General features: G+C 39.0%; 1 protein-coding gene across 1 annotated transcript in view; it reads left to right on the plus strand.

Annotated features, from left to right (window-relative positions):
• Positions 1–10,490, plus strand: part of cwc27 (CWC27 spliceosome associated cyclophilin) — a 28,847-nt gene extending 18,357 nt beyond the window's left edge. Inside the window, exons 12-14 of the mRNA XM_030149899.1 lie at positions 1,859–1,968; positions 2,101–2,204; positions 9,929–10,490. Of these exons, the coding sequence (XP_030005759.1) occupies positions 1,859–1,968; positions 2,101–2,204; positions 9,929–10,091 (377 nt within the window). The 3' untranslated portion in view covers positions 10,092–10,490. The remainder of the gene's footprint in view (positions 1–1,858; positions 1,969–2,100; positions 2,205–9,928) is intronic.
• The last annotated feature ends 6,100 nt before the right edge of the window (positions 10,491–16,590 follow it).

The following is a 16,590-nucleotide window of genomic DNA, read 5'->3' on the forward strand; positions in this document are numbered from 1 at the left end:
TCGTCATTTCTACATTTAATATCCAAATCTGTGTTTGTGCATTTTAGATTTTTAGCACTATCTTGCTTTGAGTTTGAAGAGACAGATTGACCTCAGTTTGTGAATATGAGGGGGAATGTAAAGTCACCAGAGGCAGAATATAATGTAATTAGTTGTAGTAAACACTGTGTAAAATTAGTTAGTTTTTGAGATATTGGGGTTTTGAAAGCATGGCATGATGCTGATTTTAATGTAAAAATGTGTTGTGATTGACATATGAAAATTTATTTTTTTCAAATTTCAAGAGTTCTAATGTACAAGATATCTGTAACTTCTGGAAAAGTTGTATATTTGTCAAGTGATAGCTTGCTGAAAAGTCGGGAAATGTTTGTGCAAAAAAGTGATTTTGAGCCAGTGTATGGTGTTTTCTAGATAACATTATTTATTGGAAGTATGAAGGCTGTCTGAGGTGGTCAGTTGGGAATCTGAAATCTGGTGATTTGAGGTGGATTTACCAACTACCATGGTAGCGTTTCGGTATAGTTTTTTACCCTAGTGTCTCATCTTTTGCTGGCTTTCCTGTAGCTGCTGTAGAACCTCTCATTTATTAGTAGGTTGTTTTTTTCACTTTTTACAGTGAAGTCCTTTGAGGTGTCATTGCTCATGATAAAAGTTGCAGTTTGTATAAATAAATACACTTTAAATGGAACTCATTCTTCAGCTCTTACTAAATGACAAGTGGTGGCCTTCAGTGTTTTCTCTGTTACATCATTTATTTAGTGCTGCTGAATGTGTCAGAGCACCCAGTCAGACATGCCACAGCCAAGCCGGTGAGGTGACGCTGTCCCGGGGCCCGCCATGTGTGTGACATCACATTTTGTTGTGGAAAGAAAGCGCTCTACCAGCCAGCAGACTGTGCTCACTGTCTGCCACTCTGTGACTTCACAGCCTGTGCGTCTGAGCTGGGAGATTTACAGAAGCACATTAACTGCATGAGACACCAATGTCAGCATGCTGATTGTCTCTCCTTCCATTCAGAACCAGAGGCTGTTTCACACATACTGCACAGGAGGACAGTTTGGTGGAAAATTATTGCCAGTGTTGCCGTCAGTTCTGTGCCTTTATTCTTCCTGCCTGTGTTTAATAACTCACAGATCATCGCTCTTTATTTGAAGCATCAGTCTGCTGCAGTATACTTCAGTTCAGTTTTCCATTTTAGGCCTTCGTCTTCCTTTATTAGACATAATTCTCAGAAGAACATTTTTTTTCTCTTTGTAAACATTTTCTAAACTAAACCAGCGTTTATAATATGATGATCCATTGCTGATATTTCAGCAGCACCAGTAAATTTTTCCAACAAAACGAGGGAAGGAGGTACACATAACTCGTCTGTTTGGGATTAAGGAGGTCTTCCCTTTCCTGGTAGTAATCATTTAAATAAGTTTTAGGTATAAGGTGGCAGCCAAAATGTAGGTCACCTCTGAAAAAGATAAAGTGAGGGGTTACAAGGTTGCGGCTTTCGTCCACTACATCTTCGTGAAGGTTGGCAGATGTATGGATTCATGCAGAGCATGTCAATCTGAGATGTGAGGAATGTTCTGTGTTGCCTCATCTTTTCACCTCTCTGATTATCATGTTTCAGATCCTGTATGGCAGCAGCTGTCCCAGCTGGACAAGCTTTACCTTCTTTTATCTTTACTTTCTGGTCATGTTGTGCCCATTTTTGATCTCCTCTAGCAAGTGAGAACATGTGAACCTCTTTTCTTGGAACATGTAGTAGAGTCATACATGCATTTGTTGATATATTCATAGTTTTTTTTAAAAGACAAAATGATCATATACAAGTGATGAACCCTGATATAATGTCCTGTATCTCCAGATGAAAAAAAGCCAGTCAGTGAGGCTGTGGCTGAGTATCTGGAAGGACGAAAGAAGTATGAAGATCTCAGGAAACAAAAGCGTAAAAAAGGATCAAACAGAGAAGAACAGGTACAAGAAATCAGTACATTTTTCATTATTATTATTATTTTTTTTATATGTTGAAATGGTTTCAACAGGCAGACAGACTGTCCTTGGTAACAATACCACATGTGCTACACGTCTTTTCTTTTTGCTCTGTAGACACTGGCTCTCCTTGATCGCTTCAAGTCCAAGCTGTCTTCAGCCATCACTGAAGATCCAGAGGAAGATGTGGAGGAGTTGGCAGAGGATGATGACAAAGGATGGTCAGTGAGCCGGATTACTTTTAACATAAATATGTGCAAATTTTCCACTTTACATATTTTTTTGCAGCCATTCATTTTCCACTTAATTGATAGTCAGCCGCCGTTTCATTAGATTCAAGTTCAATGTTCCAGTTTTTTGGGGTTTTTTTTAAACCTCTTACAGCAACTGATGTTTTTTGCTCATGAACATCTGAAGTACTACGTAGTGTGAAAAACTGTTCTATGATAAGTTTTGAGGTTCTGAAGGAGCCTTTTAAAGTAACCTTTCATAAAAGTTCTGATGTCAGAATTATCTCCACTTGGGATTTTTAACTTAAATTTCAAATGGTATGCCTGCATAACAAGCTGGATTTATGTCAGAGATATTAATGTGTATCAGCTCGTTTGTATCAGATGGAAAATACAAGACAAATCAAACTACATTGTTGGAAATATAGGAACCATTTTTTTTTCTTTTTGGTTTTGTTTTTTTGGAGTTTGACCTGAGTCTCTGCTGCTTTGTGTTTTCTACCACATCATTGAAATAAAGTTTTAACATTTTAAGGAGTTTTAGTTTAATTTGATAGACCTCTTTAGTGCATTGGTACTAAGCCATACAAAGCTGAATAACTGATGAACACTGCTTTGTTTAACAGTCAACATTTAAAGCAGTTTGTTTTGTTTGAAGTAGAGTTCTATTCTATCTGTGTTACCTGTGATAGATCACAGCCCCATTTTGGAGAAACACACAGGAGAACTGGCATTGAAGTATTATTATGGAAGGGGTGGCTATAAATATGGTATTTCAGACAAGCCCATCTAAAAAAATCTGTCTCAGTTTTTGTGTGTGCTATATGTAGAATATTTTCTCCACTTGCTGTCAGTCAGCTTTTTCTACCTCTGACAGACAGCTTAATGCACTGTCAGCGGCACATGGACATGTTAAGAATATGATAAGTAAGTTCTGTAATTTAGAGAATGTAGTACCAAACGAATTGGCTGTCTGACAGAAAAGTAAAGAGGTAAAAATATTCTAAATTTAGCATACACTTAAAACTGATACTGCTTTTTTAGGCTTCTAAAATACATAGTGCTGTTGGCCGTGTACACCGCAGTGTGTTACTTTGCTTCTGCGCCAGAAAAAAAAGCCCAACCATCACTTTAAGGCCCCAAAATAAGACTAACCTGTTTGTAGAGAGTCATGACAAAAATCCCAAATTATCTTAAATAAAGTAGCACCAAGTTAAACTTACACAGATTATTTATACTGCTGCTGCAATATTGGCACAGATGTTGCTGCTTCCTTAGTGTCTAGCATGTGTTACAATTATTGTAATTTCAGACGCGTTTATATTATTTTTGCCATATTTCATGATGAATTTGAAGCGTATAAAAGCCTGTGTCCCCTGGACAAACAGTACAGAAGATTACTGGAGTCAGAATAAAATACCTCCTGTGTAAGCAGTCTCACATTAGCTCTAAATCACAGACACCATTAGCTGTAGCAAATATTAGTCACAGCACAGAAGAGCATGTGAGCCACACCACAGTCCTGATTGCTCCTGGAGAGTTCAAACAGGGTTTGGCAAACACACTGTTGTGTGGATGGTGAAGTCCAAGCATGACAGGTTGGCACAAGAAGGTACTTTTCATTAGCTTCTGTTGGATGTACATAGTTTTAGTCCATTTTATTTATGTTGATAACTTCACACACACTGGACCCTAACAGGTCAGAAAAGAGACCATTCATTAGAAAAACCGGAGCGGTGCAACTGTAAATGTTCAAATGCTACAGTAGATCCATGGATGATAAACTTCATCTTGATAAATGTGTGTTAAAGTTCAAGTTGTATGCATGTGTGTGTGTCAAGTTGGGATTTCAACCCGCAGCCACCAGATTGGCCATCAGGAAATCAGCCCTGACGCTGTGTTTTCCTCTCATATTCTGTTTTTCACCAAAGATCTCAAAGTCTAACTACACAGAGTAGAGGTTTGAAATGAATACCATGTGTTTGAATTTGAGCAAAGTGTCTGTGTGTGAGAGATTTAGAATAACAAAATCTGTAGTTGCTATTAGTCTCGAGAAGCCCCCTTGAAGTACAGCCTGTCTGTGCGTCTGTGTGTGGGGGCCCTAATGAATTTGAGAGAAGCCTTGGCTGGCGATGGGAGCCTCTCCGAGCCGTAGACACCTCACTGTGACGCCCCCGCCAGGTATGGCAAGGAGGGAGGGACAGAGGCAGTAGCATAGCAGTCCTAGAAAAACACCAGTGGGAAGTCTGTGCCACTCTAGGAGCACTGTGAACAGAATGTGGGTTACAACAGGTCAGACATTGGAAGTCAAGTCTGGGCCAGAGGAGGTAAACTATTCCATCTGTGTCTGTGTCTACAAATTCTGACTCCTACTGCAGCCCCCCCCTCCCTCTCCTTCAGTCTCTGCTAACACACACAAGCTCCCAGAGTCCACATTCTTAATGCAAAGAGCCCGGCGGTGCTCTCACATCTCCCCTGCTCTACCTTTAACTCCCACCCCCTACTAGAGCACAGAAAAAAAAACTTGAAGAAAAATAAATTGAGGAAAGGCTTCTGTAGCCTCGTATCATGGCAGCACAGAGTGGTTTTGATAAGCCCCGAACGCTAGGTTTCCACATCACGTTTCAGGGCTGTACGACTCTGAGGCTGTACAACTGGGGTGCTGTCATCACTGAGACTGCTAGACAAATTATCAGAGGCGGCCTGCTCACACAGCAGGAGTCCTCAGGGTCTGCCAGAGTCTAGCCATGACATTCTAGATGAGCTGTCACAACTCCTGCCGATTTCAAATGAACACAGAGAGAGCACACACACACACACACACACACATAGACTGACACACAAATACACCTCACCAAGCCAGAAACAGTCGCAGTGCATAATCTACACACTCAACACAAGGCATCCGCGAAAAAGTTGAAAATCTACTATGGAGGCTACGCAGTTTACACATTTACACACTGTTGCGTAAATACATTTAAATAGATGAAGACACATTCATGCCAATGGCCAGTCACCCAGAAAGGAATAAATAACATTTCATTTATGTGCTTTTCTATGACGAGATTACAAAGTGATTTATACTTTATGATGAATACCCAAGAAAATAAGGATTTGGCATCAAATATATCACAAAATTTAGAAAGTAAACAGAAGAAAATCTATAAATATGAGTGAATATATAAAAAAATGGAGACAAGATCAAATTAATAAAATACTTACGCAGATAAACAGATTTTTTTTATCATTAAAACAGCAATATGTTTAAAAGTGCTTGTTTGTGTTGTTTTTATATGTAAATATAAAGTAATCAAGTAACCTACATTATTAATTGCTTTTTTATTTCCAACGTGTGAAATGTTGATAATATTACTTACAAAATGATAACCGTTCATGATACCAGCTATAGACTGCATATTTCTGTGTAGACGACCTGCACTACAAACAAAAAGTTAAGGATATTTTAAATTTTTGGGCTATTTTTTTCAGTTGGGATTCTTGCACAGGGCTTTTTCCTTTTTTTGCATGTGAATTGAATTGAAATGTATTTTTTTAATGACCAGACATAGTTTTATTTACAAATGGCAAAAATGACAAAAAAAATGACAAAAAAAATTAAATATCCTTAACTTTTATTTTGTAGTGTGGGTTGGATTTTCCACAGAATTCCATATTGTCACTCCTGAGTGCCTGTTGCTGCTGGACAACACTAGCTGCTGTTAGTCTGGGATACACTGCGCTATCCCTGCTGTACGTGACAGCTGCCTTGCTGTGCTGCATCGTGTTTCTTACACACAGCAGTGTCAGTTTCTACTTCTGCCGTTAATTAAGTTTGTGAGAAAAGTGAGGAGTTCAAGTAGTCACGTGATTTTCATTGAACCTCAGATTGACAAAGAGAAAGAAAAAGATCATATACTATAATGCTTTATTTTTGTCATGTCTGCAACACATTCAGATATGTTGTACATATTGAAACTATTGTGAAAGGTGCGAGTGATTTTAGATATAGCCTGCATGATGCCAGTTTGACTATCAACAGAGAGATTTTCCATCACATGTCAAAAATGTTCTTCTATTTTCTAAGTGATACACTGTTCCCATAACACCTGACACATTTAATCTCTTAACATCAGTAAGAAAATCTATACTGACAGATAATGCAGCAGAAACACCTGTGAAGAGTGTGTTCCAAGGCTTAGCTCAGAAATGGAGTCCACTAACACCAACAGATAACCAACTCCCAACACAACACAAGCATCACATGAGTGCAGAAGTGTGGGCCAGTGGTACATATTGCACCTTTATCATATGCTTAAGAGAGCACACCAAAAAAACTGTGTAAAATGCAAACCTTGGAACTGCTTGGTCCCTGGTTTAAGTCCAGTTGTGGATGCATACAGTCGCAGAAAAAATTATTAGACCATCAAAAGTCATCAAAAACAATGGTTATGCAATCAAGTACTAACTCCTGTGTGTATCATGTGACTTAAACAGACAGAAAAGAAAACATGGGATGCCTAAAAGCACTGTTTTTGGCAGTACAATGCCATAGCTATTGATGTAAGAACTTAAGTGATTTTGGTTATTATCAAGAAAAACATGGAAAATGACTAGATATCAGCTCTTAAATTAAACTCTTATGAGCTATTTTTGTTATATTTCTCCACACAAATGTACCTTTAGTTGTACCAGGTATTAAAATGACCAAGAAATTGAAGAAAACAAGGGGTGGTCTAATATTTTTTTTCGCGACTGTGCATCTCCCATCATGCCTCTGCTTTCTCTAATCTGACATATTGAAATCATGCAATCAAAGCCAAAGCGTCACAGAGTAAAACTTAAAATCATACTTATGTAAAAGTTCTATTAAAAACAGAGACTGTACATGCTTCATAGATTTCTGCGTCTGTTGGTGAAAATAACTCTCCACACTCTCTGGAGCTGATTTCTGGTTTTTACGATTTGACCAGACAAGAGGGTGGTGAATGTGACAGTTCAACATCCAGGATTTACTCATTTTTAGTTTCCATGTTTATAGTTTTCTCTGTAGTAACTATAATAACTGTATTTAGTGTTAAATTTTCCGTCGACAACATCTTTTTTCCCAGTGTTTTTTTTATCCCTGGTTCTCAGATCTTGATGTAGGGTATAGCTGGGTGACAACATGTCAGGTTTTTTTAGCCTCTAGTGAGCTTAGAAATTGATCCCTCCAATAGCCACTCTTCCTTTGTTGTCTAGATTTACTGATAGTATTTATACAGCAGCTGCCGTGGGAGAAAATGTGTTTTATCTGTGGAGTGCCTGACACTGATATCTCCTGCAAGGAATGTCCTGATTCTTTAATATGTCTTTGGGGAAAGAGAAACTGACTGGGGAAATGAAAGACACATGAGCGTCTGTTCTCAGGAGACTTCTGATTTCTTTCAAGATTTTTGGACTGCTAAGATATTTAAAAGTACAAAATATGAGGCTAATACTGTATCTTTCACTATGTAGAGAGATAAAACATTTCAGATGTCTTTTTAATCATCATTCAGCAAAGAAAGCAATCCTTAATGCGATTTCAGCTCCAAAACTGAGTACCAGTATAAATATGGGGTATATTCCCAGACCAGTTAATGTTTTTATACTGTAAATGTGTCTGGTCGCCACTTTCAGCGTGTCTCTGAATTCCATCTGAGTTTAAAGTCTGGGACACAACAGCCAGGGTGCTTGTGCAGGGCTTGAAAGTCTTTTTTAAAAAAGTATGGAATTTTGAAATGCTGTTTTCCAGATCTTGAAAAGTCTGGAATTTTGTGTGAAAGTCTTAATAAAATATGGAAAAAAGTTTCTCTCATAGTTAAATTTTAGAGTATGCTCAAAGGCACATAATCTTGTAAGATAAGAAATACATGAGGAAAACATATTAGTTTCAGTTTATTTTGAATATGCAACAAAACAAAGTAATCCTATGTTAATCCTTAGAAATAAAGCAGATTGCAAGAAAACATGAAAAACTTTTGCACTTTTGTGATTTTCGTAGGTTTCGAAAACGTTTCTGTCAGTAAAACATAATTTACTGTGAATTATGCATTCATTCATTCATACATTTATTAAAATTAACTTTTCTACTACACATAACAGGTACAATCTCAACCAAAAAAGTAGGAACGCATCCATAAAAGTACATAAAGTCAAGGTCTTAGGGGAAAAAAATTGCAGTTTCGTTAGTGTTTGGAAAAAGTCTGGAATTTTTATTTGGATAAAGAGCAAACACCCTGAACAGTCTGTGTGACCTGAGCTTAACACGTCTCTATAAAGGCTTCCCACAGGCAGCAATAAGAACTTTGGGGGTTTGGACTAAATGACAAAATGAAGCCAATCAGTGTGTATTAAGTTGTGTACAATGTCAAACTGTCAAATTCTCCTGTCTTCAAACCAGCGACCAGAATGCATTTAAATCTACATTAATCAATATTGTCATGAATGGGTTGAGTGACAGTATATAATTAGAGAGAGGCTACTTATTATAATCAACTACAGATGATTTTGGTGCTGTACAAGTTCAGTTTTGGCATCTTCGTCCACCCCGTCTTCAGCAGCTAGTGTCCTCTACTTTTAGTGAAAAAGCTCTAATAAACAAACTGTACACTGCTTGGTGAACACCATAGAAATCATCTGACAGACAAATTTAGCATTTAAAGTATCATGAAGCAACTAAATAAGAAAACATATGACTGAAATAGAACTTAAAGCCAAGTTGGTAAAAGTACATATTTTCTTTACTCAAGTAGAAGATCTCATCAAACTTTACTTTAAATAAAAGTGAAAGAGTACAGGCTGTGGCAGGTACTCTGAATATAAAAGGCTCTTATTTTGGTTTTCTAAGTGTGTCTGCTGTGATATGTATTGATGGATCCAACATGGGCTCATCTCTGCTGTGTTAATTGTCTCATCCATTTAGGTTGAAATCAGTTTTGATGTTTGGAAGACGTGCAGTCATAATTCCCTGCACATGTATTAAAACTAAAAAGTACCTGTTTTGAGAATATGAGAAGTAGAAAGTACAGAAATATGTGCTGAAATGCAAGAAAAAATAGTCAGAAAAGTACTAAAACCCATATACCTGAAAACTCTACTCAAGTACTATATATAGCAACATATTTGTATGTGGTTACTCTCCACCTCTAACTACAAGTGGTAATCCTAATGGGGCCTTCATTATTCATTAAAATGTTAACCCTTTTTCAGGTTTGCCATATTATTATTATTATTATTATTATTATTATTATTATTGTTATTAGCATATTATGTCAATAATGTGTCAGCTGATTCGATGCAGCATTAATGCTTGTAGGTGAGTGCATTTTTTTGTCATGATGAATGCTACTCTTCATCAAAAGGCAAATATTGGAGCAAATGAGTCAGGTTTCATCATAATTTGAGCATTTTAGATAGTGATTTGAATACTAATCGTTATTAAATAAACAGCTTTGCTAATAGAGCATATTGAAACATTATCATGCCTTTGTCTGGTTGAATTAGTTAAATCTTTTTACGATGATCTGCATGATTTAATGTTTTGGTTTATTTAGATTTTTGGGTGATAAGTTCTTATGAAACAGCTCTAAGGAAAAGAGACTGGGCTTATAGATAAAAGTTCCACAGGGCAGTGATTTAGTGGATCCTGCACCGCTGTTCTTTGAACTCTCTCCACCTCTCTCCACCTGATTTAGGATGGCCCATGTTCTGCAGTTTGACGAGCAAACCAGAAAAGTCAAGGACGCCAACATGCAGGATGAGGACACTTTCGAGATCTACGACCCACGCAACCCTGTCAATAAACGAAGGAGAGAGGAGAGCAAGAAAATCATGAAGGAGAAGAAGGCCAAGAGGTGAGGCCACAGGGTCGGAGGTCAGAGCCCATCCAAACCATGTGACTGAAGATGTGATCATACAGCATCCTGCCAGTTCACTTCTCCTCTACTTTGAACCCATCACCCTGCTTTTTGAACAGTCTTCTAGCTCCAACATCTGGATTGAGGACACGTACCATCCCTTTAATCTGTGATGGAAAGTCGTCTGTATGTGGGACAGCTGCATCCAGACAGCACTCGGTTCCTCATCAAGATTAAAACTGCGGTTTATAGAAACAATAAAAGTCATCATTCAGTTTTGTATTGTGTCATTATCTCTTTCATGGCATTTGTTAAAGCTTTTATTGTTTGTGGCGTCCGGACCGTAAATGTAACAGTTACATTTTTCCAGAAAAAAAAATAAATGACATTTGTAAACAAGTTTAAATTATTCAGTTTGACACTTTTTTTCTCTTAGTGTGTCAGTTTTATTCAAGCTCAGCTTTGTACTTTACCAAACTATTACCACTTTACACCATAAATAGCAGATGTAAGTGATTTGTTTTTTAGTCTGCATGGACACAAACTAGAACACAGCTCCTAATGTGAGACATTACATAACAAACCGAGAACTGTGTTTTCAAAAATCAAACTATTCTCTTCAGGCGTCTTCCTCAAATAAATGGAACCAAATTTTCCTCAGCACACACTAATGGATAATGGAAACATGTCTGTCCAGTACCTGAGGCGTTTAATAGTGCGCCTCTTCACATATTCACACATCAGTTGCGACAGAGCTGCCACCAGGGAATACTTTCGGTGTTTCACTCACTCAACGCTCAGTCTCAAATAAATAATATGAGGAGTCAGGGGTCGAACCTTCAATCAGTCTGCAGTCTGTGGAAGCCCCACTGTAAACCACTGGGCAACAGACACCCCACAGCTACACTTCTAGGTTAAATTCCATATTTCATAATGTTTTCACTGTAGTTATAATTCATTAGATAATGTGTTATTGTATTAGATTTGCTTCAAACATCAAATGAAGTTGTTTATTTAAACAAATGGTACTGATTGTGATCGTTAGACTATGACCCATTTAGAAAATTTACTGAAGCAAAACAATAGACCCATTTACAGTCCCGAGTACAGCCTCAACTACATGATTTGTAGAAAAAGCAACATTCACTGCCTTATCATTTCAATGTGAGGATTTTTTCAAGGCACTACATATTTCATAACAGGATAAAAAGCCATATAATGTCACATTACCCCTTTTCCTGTCTGCGTCTCTATTGTCACTATTAGATAAAGGCAATTAAAGTACACAACCTCTGCACTACCTTCAGTTTGTCAGAACTAGTTTTTCTGTCAGAACAATAATAAGAAGAAACATCTAAACAAAAATAATAAGGGTTCAACATTGTTGGTTGGTTGGATCTTAACGTATTTACTCTCATTACATAATTTAGAATTTAATATAGTGAATTAGGTCATAAGTGGCGAGTGGCTGGAGCATCTGATGTGACCTCTGCATCCGCTGCAGAGGAAATGCACTAAAATACAGAATAAGAATTTACAAGAGGAATCACAAAATGGTATTTAAGTACTATTAATCTTAAAAAAAAAAAAAAAAAAAGGCAGTTATTGAAAAGCCTGGTGTGTCTTTATTTCTGATCCTGCTTTTGCTTCTTTAAAAAAAATCACAGCGGATACACCCGAGTGGAAACCAGTGATGGACTAACCACCCTGCTGTATCTGTCACTCTGTCCGGCTCAGGTCACCACCCGACCGGTCAGAGCTTGTAAAAAGGAACTGTTTAAACCAAAGACTTTACCTCACTTTGGTGGTTTTTGGGGTAAATGGTCTGCCACTGCCATGTGAGCAACCAGGAGCTGCCAGCGCGCTATTTTTTACTGCACTTCTGGGATTACGCTTAAATTTTCATAAGGAACAGGAAGGAGAGTTAATGTTACATTATGAGCCCAGCTCGGCCCAAGCTGCTGCAAATCTAAAACAGGTGATACAGTCGTCTAAACTGCATATGTGGGCTTCTGGGTCCAGGTCAGGTTAAATGTGCCACTAACTAGAAATTCTGATATTAATCTTTCCCTTCCTTTCCTTTCATGAAGATGTACAGAGACCATGAGAGTTCAGATAAATCTTACTTTACAAGGACACAATTTTCCATCTAAATCAGTATTTATGTTTAATGGGAAGATCAGAGAAAAGGAAAAGACAGTGTAATTCCTCTTCAGCACCACCAGGAGAATACGTGACATCCCCTGGTGTCACTGTGCCAGGCTTGAAGCAGGAAATACCACTCTTTGCTGCTGGTCACGTGACAGCTGGGGATAAGATGGAATGGTAATAGCATTATCATGCTATTCCACACAACCACTACTGCCCTGCTCCTTCTGCCCTTGTGGGTGCAGGCTAAATATAACCAACTAATCCCTGCCATCTCCTAGAAATGCAACAAACACTTCCTTTGTTGGCAGGGATACTTGTTTTCTCTTCTTTGTTTCTTTATACCTAGATCTTAAATAAATGGAGTCTTCACGTGTTCACCTGTACACTTTCCAGGTTTATATCATTCTTCTTCTTGCCATGAATCATACTTCGCACTGGTGTACAAGTAGCAGAGATGACATGCAGTGGAATGGTCCATGTGCCCGACCCCTGAACTGTACCTATGAGCCCCCCTCCTCCACGGCTAATTCCCCAGGGTGTGATGGACATCATGTGAGGAAGAAGCAAGCTCAGGAAGTTAGCGTTTGTTCATAGGAGGTATATTGATGAGTTTGCAAGATCAAAGCCAAGATGGTTTGGACAGGCACTGCAGATTTTCATGGTTAATGGCTGGTCATACCCGGACATCCAAGGACAGATCAGAGGGTTCATTTATCTCCGTTGCAGGTGGCCTCAATGCCTACCAGCTTTTCGTCTCTACAAGTGGAAAGACTGTTAGCATAAACTGGATCAGGGCCCCCTCTCCTTTAATATGCTTTACTTGGATAATTCCTTTATGTCCGTGATCATATTTCAGAGCTACTTTATAGGATTTTTTTTTTTTTTTTTTGCCAAGCCTCTCTCTTCCTCATTACACAACTTCTTCTCTTTTTTTTCCCTCTTTCAAATATTCCCTAAAATGTGTTTCTTGTATTACACCTGAACATAACAAGCATTCACCCTTATTAGAGCATACTGAGATAAAAAACCAACACAATGCTGCCTTTGTATGGTAGTGACACTACACTTTGAGGCCTTCATTTTGTTGGATCACAGGTAAGGCTACTTAGGATATATATCTGTCAAAGGGGTAAACTTGTCCAATACGACAAGGATTTACAACCTAATTCCAAAAAAATTTGGGACACTACAATTTAAATAAAAAAAGAATACAACGAATTGTAAATCTCATCAACCCACAGTAGAAAGTAGGAAACAAATGGAATGTTTAAGCTGAGAAAACGAGGGGACAAAAGGCTATCTTGACTTTTATCACAGCAAGACATCTCCAAAATGCTGGGACATGGCTATGTACACCACTGTGTGGCATCCCCTCCTCTTATGAGTCTGTAATTGTATGGAAACTGAGAAGACTGGTTGCTGGAGTTTTAAGGGAGGAATGTTCTTCCAAGTTTGTCTGATATAGGATTCAAGCTGCTCAACAGTCTTCTTGATATATTTTTCATTTTTTTGATGCATCAAATGTTGGTGTAAAGTCTTGACTGCAGACAAAACTATGCTGACATAATAGATGCAGGATTGTCTGAAAAATGGAAGGCCTTCCCTGAAAAAGATGTCTGCCCCTGATGTAACAGCACAAATGGAGTATTCATACATTTGTTTGTGGATAGTGACAAAAACAAGCAAAGAAACAAAAAACAGAAGTGTGTTTTCAGAAACCTTAGAAAGAGATATTTAGATGTACAGAGGGACTAGGTCTTTGTTGACAGTCACTGTCCACTGCCCTTCACATTTCTTTGCATTCACTGCAGGAGATTTAGTTACAACATACAACTTCAATAGATGTCACTAAATATCAATGACAATGTACATTTCACTTTGTTAAAGGTTATGCATGTACTTTGCATGTGCTTTTATAAGCTTGTGGTGAAATTTGCTGAGCATGGGTTCAGTTATTTGTAGATGTTAGACAAGTTAATTCTTTAGCTTGTATTGCTCACAAGGGGCAAGGGCCTTGGCTCAGAAATGCAGAAACATTGAAAAGTTGTAATACTTGGGGTAACTCTGCTGGGTTTGACTCCAAAGAGCTCTGGCTCCCATAGACTTAGACAGACTTGTCTTGAAAAACACTAAGTCAAAAGTGTTTTTCCAGAACTCTTTCCATGTCTCGTCCATTTTATTTGGAATTAAAGCTTTGATGTCTGCAATTTCAGTCTTTGATCGACAGATCAGTGTGACACCTCTCTCAGCTGCTGAACCAGCCTTTCGGAGTTTGGGTTTATTTGATAAAACGATTTTTTTTTTTTTTTTTTTGCCTGACCATTTTAACAAGTCAGTAAGCTAGTGCTTAGCATTAGGCAAGGCAAAGCAGGTTTATTTCTATAGCACATTTCATGTACAAGACAATTCAAAGTGCTTTACATAGAACATTAAAAGCATTACAGCAGAAGGCACCTTCTGCTCACCTCTGACCCCTTGGGCTCCCATAGTTCAGGCCTTTTATGTTTATGTTTTTGCATTTGGCAGACACTTTTTTCCAAAGTGACTTACAGGGGAAAACCAATCAAATCACTCAATCAATCAAATTTTATTTACATAGCACCAGATCACAACAAAAAAGTTATCTCATGATACTTTATATATAGAGTTGGTCAAAACCAGACTCTAAGCCAATTTACAGAAACCCAACAGAATCCTCCAGGAGCAAACACTTGTGACTGGTGACAGTGGCGAGGAAAAACTTCCCTTTAACAGCAGAAACCTGGAGCAGACCCAGACTCCTGGAGGATGGCCGCCTGCCTTGACCAGTTGGGGTTAAAGAGAGAGGGTAAAGAAAGAGCGATAGAGATAGAGACTGGGGGAGAGGGGGAGAAGGGGGGAGTATGGGGAGACACATGGAGGCAGTTGAGGATAAGTGAGTGATGATGATGAAGGCAGGAGAGAGGCAGGACCACAGCAGCAGGTTCAGAGATGATCCTGGGAAAACCTGTGATAATCCTGGGAAAAACCTTATTAAAATATTAAAAATGGAATGTCTGACAGTGCTAGGACAGGAGGTGTTCTCGGAAGAGCTGGGTCTTCAGGAGCTTCTTGAAGATAGGCAGGGACGCCTCTGTTCTTGTAGTGCTCGGTAGAATGTTCCACCAACGTGGAACGACCCATGAAAAGGGCCTGGATTGTCTTGCACAATGTCTGGGAACCACCAGACAACGTTCCCTAGATGAGCGGAGTGGTCGTGGGGCGACATAAGCTTTTATCAGTGCACCTAAGTAGGTAGGAGCAGACCCATTGAGAATTTTGTAGGCTAGGATTAACGATTTGAATTTGATGCAGGCAGCTATGGGTAGCCAGTGTAACTCAATAAGTAACGGGGTGACATGTGCCCTTTTAGGCTGATTGAAGACCAGACATGCTGCTGCATTCTGGACCATCTGTAGTGGTTTGACAATACAAGCTGGGAGGCCGGTTAGAAGACCATTGCAGTAGTCAAGGCGAGAGATAACCATAGTATGCACCAGGAGCTGGGTGGCCTGTTGGGTCAGGTATGGCCAGATCTTTCTTAGGTTGAACAGAGTGAAACGGCATGATCGGGTGACAGAGGCAACGTGATCTGTGAAGGTCAGCTGATTGTCACTCATGACTCCCAAGTTACGTGCTACATTGGTAGGAGCCAGAGATAAGGAGTCAATACTGATGGAGATGTCATGCTGTATGGTTGGCTTAGCTGGGAAGACCAGCAGTTCAGTTTTGGACAGGTTCAGCTGAAGGTGATGGGCTTTCATCCGTGCAGATATGTCAGAGAGACAATCTGAGATTCGTGCTCAGACTGTGGAGTCATCAGGTGGGAATGCCAGATAGAGCTGGGTATCATCAGCATAGCAGTGATATGAGAAGCCGTGTGAGTGGATGATCTGCCCCAATGAGGTGGTGTATATGGTAAAAAGGAGGGGGCCCAACACAGAGCCTTGGGGGACCCCCGTGGTAAGGCCGTGAACTGCAGATGTGTGCCCCAGCCAGGACACTTTGAAGGACCAACCCGTGAGATAAGATTGAAACCAGGAGTGTGCATGGCCTGTGATGCCCATGTTCAAGAGTATGGATACCCCATATGATGACTTCTGGCTCCAAAAGCAAACATGACAATGGAAAAATCACAAATTACTGGCTTTAGAACAGCTGTTCAGAAACAGTCTATGGTTGTACATTGTTCCTGGTGTAGGAGAGCAGAAGTGAGAACTCAAGGCACAAAAATAATAATTTTCATAGAAAAAAACATTTTGAGTCTGCTACACAAATCAGGGGACTTGATGTTATTATGGATTTAAGTAACTAAAACAGACATTATCATT

This window comes from Sphaeramia orbicularis, chromosome 12, assembly GCF_902148855.1.
Source record: "Sphaeramia orbicularis chromosome 12, fSphaOr1.1, whole genome shotgun sequence".
NCBI classification, from domain to species: Eukaryota; Metazoa; Chordata; class Actinopteri; order Kurtiformes; family Apogonidae; genus Sphaeramia; species Sphaeramia orbicularis.